General features: G+C 43.7%; 1 protein-coding gene across 1 annotated transcript; it reads left to right on the forward strand.

The window, feature by feature from the left end:
- Window positions 1–209: 209 nt before the first annotated feature.
- LOC124270046 (serine/threonine-protein phosphatase 6 regulatory ankyrin repeat subunit B-like) lies at window positions 210–2051 on the forward strand. Its single transcript, XM_046705069.1, has one exon. The coding sequence runs from the start codon at window positions 210–212 to the stop codon at window positions 2049–2051; it is 1842 nt and encodes a 613-aa protein (XP_046561025.1).
- Window positions 2052–8038: the final 5987 nt, after the last annotated feature.

Raw genomic sequence — 8038 nt, forward strand, 5'->3', positions numbered from 1 at the left:
GACTGCATCTAGCATCTCTTACTATCCAGACATAAGTAATATGCTCGATCTTCATGTTGTGTTCACGATACATTTCTCCTTTCACACATGGTGATGAAGCAAGGCTCATTGGCTAAATATGTTCTGTTGAAAACCCAAATATTCCAGAAGCTGTTTTGAGAGAGGTAATGATTTGCGCCAACTACCAAAGCCAAAATGATATTATTAACATGCTGCTAGACAGAGGGATTGTTTTGGATGAGACGTGTGTGAAGGCTCTTTCAGCCTCCCAAAGCGTTGATGCAGCTACATCAGCCCGATTGCTTGATTTGATTTCATCGTTGGATTTCCAAGATAGAAAGGACATGCTTTTCTTGGCGTCTCTAAATGGCAACGTGGGCCTGATCAGGAAAATCATAGACACGTCGACGGACGGAGTCCAGGAACTTTGCTATCGATGTCTTATGGGGTTGTTCGGTGAAATGAGATTCAACAAGGAGTATAACTATCCAGAATGGATGGAGGAGAGACGAGGGAGCCTTGAGGAGGTATTCCAAGTACTGTTCAGTCCTATCCAGGACAAGAAGAAAGTAGCTCAGTTGACCTCAAGGTGTGCAGGACATGCCTATCCAGTAGCTCTGAAGATAGCTCTTGATAAACACTCTCTGGACGATACGGACAGGTATCACTGGAAGGACTGTCTGCAGACAGCGTGTGTTTATGGCGGTAGTGAGTGTGTCCGAGTCATCCTTGAACATATTACCATTACAGAAGGAATCTATGAAGGCATTGCAGATTGTTTCGATTCAGCAGCCGCATCGGTTAGAGACAGCTGTCTGAAGACTCAATTATTGCTGAATTTTCTTGATGACTTTGGTGATAGCATAGGGGGTGTTCCATCGCTCCGTGAAACACTGAATAGATCAGCAGGATACGGATATACTCCTCTGACTAAAGCGGCAGAACACGGCAACGTCGACACTGTGAAGATACTGATACGGAAAGGAGCTGATGTCAACATGGAAGATGGTAAGGGCTTAACGCCTCTTCACAGAGCTGCTGGGAGAAATGCTTCTGTTGAATGTGTAACAGCTCTTCTTGAAGCTGGCGCCCTTGTAGACAAACGTACACCGGATTCCAGAACCCCGTTAATGGAAGCTGAGAGGCTTGACGTGGTTCAGAAGCTGGTAGCTGCTAAATGTGACATTAATGCAACAGATGAAGATGGGAGATCAGCTCTACACACGGTGGCCCTTTTCAGCAGCGTTGATGTTCTTAAATTTTTATGCAACAAAGGATGCAATGTTGATCAGCGAGATGAGCGCGGCGTCACAGCATATCACCGTGCAGCAGAATCTGGGGAGCTGGACATACTGAAATATCTGCATCAAATGCATGCTAAGCCGACAGTTGATATTGACGGATGGTCAGTGCTTCACTACGCTTGCTGTTCCGTCAATGAAACGATGGAAAAGGTGCAGTTTCTGGTGGACACTGTGAAGGTGCCAATCAATACAAGAGATGAGGATGGAAGAACGGCGCTGTATCCGGCAGTGCAGAGAGGTGATGCAGAAGTGGTGGAGTTCCTGGTAGAAAGGGGGCTAAGTATAAGGGACAGGGACAAGGATGGCGACACATATCTACATGCGGTATTCATCCGGTACTCCGATCACGATGAGGTAGTGAAGTTCTTATTCAAAGCTAACGTTGATGCAGATTTGTGTAACAGTGAGGGCAACACTCCATTGCATCTGGCATTGGATTCAGGATTGTGGAGCCTCTTCGAGGACCATATGATGACTTTGATTGATAGAACTTCCAAAATGAATCAAAGAAATCACGAAGGGAAGACACCTCTTCATTTGGCGGCTTATTCTGGCAATGTAACGTTTCTCAAGCGAATCCTTGACAAGGGAGCCGACAGAGACATAAAGGATTCAGATGGATGTAAAGCTATCGATCTGGTGCCAGAGGACGGAAATGGCAAGGCGATGAAGGCTCTTTTGTCCACATCTGAGTTACCTGCTCGTGAAATTGTATATCTCAGGCAGGGTCTGTCAACGGAAGACTAGGGGCGGTGGGATAGCCTAGTGGTTAAAGCGTTTGCTTGTCACGCCGAAGATCCGGGTTCCCCAAATGGGTACAATGTGTGAAGCCCATATATGGTGCCCCCCACCGACATTTTCCTGGGATATTGCTAAAAGCAGCGTAAAACTAAACGCATTCACTCACATTGCAACATTAGGGTTGGTGAGTGAGCTGTGACGAACGCCCCTCTCAAGCCTCACTCACTCACTCACTCACTCCGGAAGACTAAGTAAGTCACTTGTTCACGGTATTTAAAGCATTATCTATTATCCTCGTATACCAAACAGATTTTGATTCATCTGAAGAACAATTTTGTTTGACATTTTGTTTGTCTGTCACCTCCTGAAAACATTGAGGGGCGGTGGGGTAGCATTGCGGTTAAAGCGTTAGCTCGTCACGCCAAAGACCCGGGTTCGATTCCCTGCCCGGGTTCAAAGTGAGAAGTCCATTTCTGGTGTCCCCCATCGTGATATCGCTGGAATATTGCTGAAAGCGGCGTAACACCATACTCACTCACCCAAAGTACTGTCAAGGTTTTTATTGACAGCAGGTGACAAACATCAACCCACTTTTAAGACAATGTGAACAATTATTTTTTGTGACATCTTGTTAAGGTAGTAGCTTCTGGATTAAAATATTGTTTTGTGTTGTTTTGTGAACACGTCAGTTCTTTTGATATTTTCACCTACTTTGCAGTATAATTAGTGCCTTCGTTATATAACTGTACTTGGGCCCAAGGCCATAATACCGAAATATAATCAATCACTGTTTAAATGTATCGAGTAGTAAGAGTTTCGATTTGGTTTGCTCATGATATCGACCACTCGATTTGAGTTTATGCATACCCAAGGGATATAGCTGGAATGTTGCGACAAGTAAGTCTTTCCATTGTACGTCCATGGTACGACTCCGCATGTGTTTATGAATCAATGTCAATTAGTGATGAAAACAAGCTTGAGCGCATTCTGCCCCGATCACAAACACATGCAAAGGCAGGGACAATCTCGAAAACACAATGATCCCTGTCAATCCACGTACAAAGGGACGTGCATCGAACTTCATTAAATGGCGAAAATGTCAGCCATAAAATATTTTGAAAACTACGAATGTTGTAAAACTGATCAAACAAGTTTTGAGCAAGTGTCATATGACGCTTTGGAAATCTTCGAAGAAGGAGCATTCTTGATTTTACCTCAGATGTACCCGTGAAGATCCGGATTAGAATTAAATCTTTGAAGGGCATTTAAAGTGGAATACATAGGACCAGGTGGTGGTGGGTCTTGACGGTCTCTTTGATGGTCCTATATTGTACTTATTGATGGATATTATGATGGGTTAGATATGTCAGAATTGGTCTGCAGTAACCCATGCTTGTCGTAAGAGGCGACTAACGGGATCGGGTGGTCAGGCTCGCTGACTCGGTTGGCACATGTCATCGTATCCCAATTGCGTAGATCGATGCTCATGCTGTTAATCACTGGATTGTCTGGTCCAGACTTTATTATCTACAGACAGCCGCCATATAGCTGGAATATTGCTGAGTGCGGTGTAAAACAACAAACAAACAGACGTGGACACCTTAGGCTAGAGTGACGGGGATATTACTAGACAGTTGGCTGCAGTCAAACACTGTTGTGTCGAACTTTGAAGTGTCGAACGTACGGTTCTCTCGAAGCTAAAACTTGGTCCCGTTTGCTCATCACGCCGAAGACCCGAGTTCAATTCCCACATGGGTACAACATGTGAAGCCCATTTCTGGTGTCCCCCGCCGTGATATTGCTGGAATATTGATAAAAGTGGCATAAAACTAAACTCACTCACTCAACTGAAAGGCGACAAACGGAATCAGGTCAGCCTCGCCGACTTGGCTAACACATATCGTTCGTTTCACGCGCATCGTACGTGCGTAGATCAATGCTCATTATGTCAATCACTGGATGCACTGTTACAGATTGGATTATTTGTATGGTTGGACTATTGTGTAGTGCGGCGTTAAACAACAAGCAACATGTCTTCGTGTTAACGTCATCTACACGTCAGTCAGCCAAGGGAATAACGTCACAGTGACGTTTTATGTAGGGGTCTGAAATCCCGCAGTTGCAGCAGTTGCACGTCCTCTTTTATTATGAGTTCAGGAAGGTAAATAGGTGGAGCGGAAAATGGATGTTTGACAGTTACTAAACATCCGATCGTCAGAGACTTCGTGGTCAAATGCTCGTATTTGAATTTGTAACAGAAGCGGACATAAAATATGCATCGTAGCCACAGAGCTGTTTTCTCCAATACTGTAGGAGCATGGTACCGACCCTCCGTTTTGTTAGTTTGTTTTTTAACTCCGCGTACAGATATATTCCAGCAAAATAAAGGACCTGTGAGTCAAGTCCGACAAAATAGTGATTAATATTAAGAGCAACCGTCCAGATCGTTGAGTCGCAATCAACCAAGCCTGTCCGATCCAAACTCTCTAAACCACCTGACCCACCAAGCCTATTCATCCAATCCACATAGTCTGACCACCTGATCCAAACTCTCTAAACCACCATCGATCCATCCAGTCTTTAAACTGCTTGGCAAAACACGCCAATCTCATCCTCAGCCATCATCTGGAATGGGGTGTACTGTGGAATTTCTCTGTCACGTCCGCGGTGGGCTGGCCAAGTGGAAAAAGCGTTCGCTCGTCACCCGAAGACCCGGGTTCGATTCCCCACATGGGTACAATGTGTGAAGTGCATTTATGGTGCTCCGCCGTGATGTTGCTGGAATATTGCTAAAAAACCAAAAAGTTGTTCAATGGGTATTGTTGTAATTAAAGCCTTAATCATAAGTATATGCCGCTTTGGCGACTGCTTACAGCCAAGCGTGTGTCATGTTTGTTTGTGAAATATAATTTTCGAATGTATGCAGTTTGTATACGTACATATTCTTGCTGACATTGGATATTATATCAGTGAATCATGTGTGAGACTGAGACTAAAAATTTAGTACTTGTGTAAAATTTATTTATCTTCGTTTTCATCAGTAAACACTGTACTTAACAAACGGGGAGAGCTATATGGATATACAACTTCTTTATTATCAATGTGAGCGACGTTTCGGTGTATTCGCATGTTGTCCTCATTTTAGGTTTTACTCGTACCTTCCGAAGTGTGACCACTTCCGGGGTCTCGTCCTTGAATGAGTTCCACAGATCTCATCCCTGTACAGCAGACCTGCCAGATTGCCAGTGACATTCACAAGATGTCTCCGACCATGTGATGTGATGTTTCCCCATATCTTAACGCTATGCCACCAAACTGTCGACGTTAAACAACGCGCGCGTCAGCATTCCGTTCACCTCACCGTCTGTACACCCTTGCCCTGCTATCTGAGATGTCCGAATGAAATCTCCACTCGTCAGTGAACAAAGCACCATCCCAATCTTGTCTCCTGTACCGTAGATGCCTGTCGGTGACGTTTGAGCAAATTTGACGTATTGCAGGCCGTCAGGGCAGGATGTTGTGCTCCCTCGGTCAGTAGTGAGTGAGTGAGTATGGTTTAACGCCGCTTTTACCAATATTCAAGCAATATCAAGGCGGGGTACACCAGAAATGGGCTTCACGCAATGTACCCATGTGGGGAATCGAACCCGGGTCTTCGGCGTGACGAGCCAACGCTTTAACCACTAGGCTACCCCACCGCCCCTCAGTCAGTACCGTACAGTCCTGGAACTGATTGCACGTTAGCCAGGAATGGTCCGAGCAGTCAAACTGGCAGTCTGGAATAGATTCCTTAGATGTGTCAGCCGAATGTGGTTGTGTTGCTGATGTAGTGACGAGTGGATGGCCGGTCCGAGCCAAATCTGTCGTGTCTCTGACGTAAATCTCAGAGATAAAATCGTGTTTCGATGGACACAAAAATGTCCGGCGACTTCATTTTGGGCCGTTCCAGTCTCTAGCATAGCCACCGCGTGGAGACGCTGATTTTATGTAAGCCGTGGCATGACGTGCACGCAGTTTAGGTTGAAATTAGCGTGTTTTCCACGACATTCAGCCTGGATAATAATCAACCGTTCTCATTTTTTCAATATCAGGTATGTGAACTTCATGTGTCAAAAGGCATACAAAAATGAGTAAGTTCATTGTACACAAAGTGCACGTGCCACATGACATAAAATTTCTTCAAAGTTCTTTTGCTATATGTTTATTTTGGGCTTTTTTCAAATATCTTTTATTTTATGCATTTTTATGTTATGTACAGTTACTTTTTACAGTGAGTATATTACACTTTCTATGCAAAGAATGCTGACTTTATTGATTTGACTACCCGTGAAGGTCCGGGTAAGAATATTGATCTTCAGTAACCCATGCTTGTCGTGATAGGCGACTAACGGGATAGGGTGATCGCTGGATTGGTTGACACATGTCATTGGTTCCCAGTAGCGCAGATCGATGCTCATGCTGTTGATCACTGGAATGTCTTGTCCAGACTCGATTATTTACAGACGGCCGCCATACATCTGGAATATTGCTGAGTGCGGCGTAAAACTAAACTCACTTACTCACTATTGATTTAACTGACTGATTTGTAACCAAAAATGCATTGCATGAGATGCAGTCAATTCCTCAAAATCCTTTACTGTTAAAAATATGAAGTATTTACAGAGTGCATTCACACTCAATATACATGCACCGAGCAAAACGTTAGGATTTTATCTTTATAATTCAACACCATGTTGCTCCATAGCAAACAAATATTTTCAAGTATACCAGATGGAATAATTTGATCATTTGTTTTTCTGTTCACCTAAAACCTGGACCCCTTGCTATTTTAGAGAGGTCCTGTGGCTTTCGGCCCATGGCACAAGTGGCAAGTATTTGAAATGTAATATCTGTAAGGTAACAAGTGATATCTGTAAGGTAACAAGTGATATCTGTAAAGTGACAGTTATCTGTAAAGTGACAGCTATCTGTAAACTGACAGCTATCTGTAAAGTAACAAGTGATATCTGTAGAGTGACAGTTATCTGTAAAGTTACAGTTATCTGTAAAGTGACAAGTGATATCTGTAAAGTGACCATTATCTGTAAAGTAGAATCTATCAATTAACACTAATGTCTGGTACATGAAACACTCAAAAACCAAGGCTTCACCGACTCAACACACATCTTATAGTAAATATGGAACAAACTAATTGTTAAAGTGAGTGAGTGATTTGAGTTTTTCACCGCTTTTAGCAATATTACGACGGGGACACCCGAAATGGGCTTCACATATTGTACCCATGTTGGGAATCGAACCCGCTAATTGTTAAGAGCGAATGTTCCCGTAATTGCGGCCCTTGTGATCAAGCAGAGAACGTTTTAACCAAATCATTCAACACTTCTCTCCTCTTAACTTAATTCGACTTAATTCCGACCAACATTTTCGAATTATCAGCAAAATTATCAGGACTATTTAGTTTTCAATAACTAAATGAAATAGCGAAATGTTCAAACTGTCTTGCAATATCATGATTCTTGGTTTGTCCATACCGGTGCGGGGCGGTGGGGTACGGTAGTCTAGTGGTTAAAGCGTTTGCTCGTCACGCCGAAGACCAGGATTCGATTCCCCACATGGGTACAATGTGTGAAGCCCGTTTCTGCCGCCGTGATATTGCTGGAATAGTGAAAAAGTGGGGTAAAACCCAACGCACTCACTCATTCCATACCCATGCTCATGGAGATGGGAAGTATGTGAACCTTTGCATCACTTCAGGCTTTTCTTCAACTTTAATCAGAAGCATTATCAAAGCAGAGTCGAACCAAAACCACCGACTCGTTCACGGATCAACAGAACCCATAGATTTCAGCTGCCGTTAACCTACAGAATCGTGTATCAGCTGATTTTCAGATTTGCAACAAACTTACACCGCCTTCGGCAATATATCCAGCTATTCGAAGAATAACGACACCGAGAATGGACTCAAGACAAGGAAGTCAGAATCGAACCCATGC

Source organism: Haliotis rubra, unplaced genomic scaffold, assembly GCF_003918875.1.
Source record: "Haliotis rubra isolate DU_JTF1 unplaced genomic scaffold, ASM391887v1 Scf1493, whole genome shotgun sequence".
Taxonomy (NCBI): domain Eukaryota; kingdom Metazoa; phylum Mollusca; class Gastropoda; order Lepetellida; family Haliotidae; genus Haliotis; species Haliotis rubra.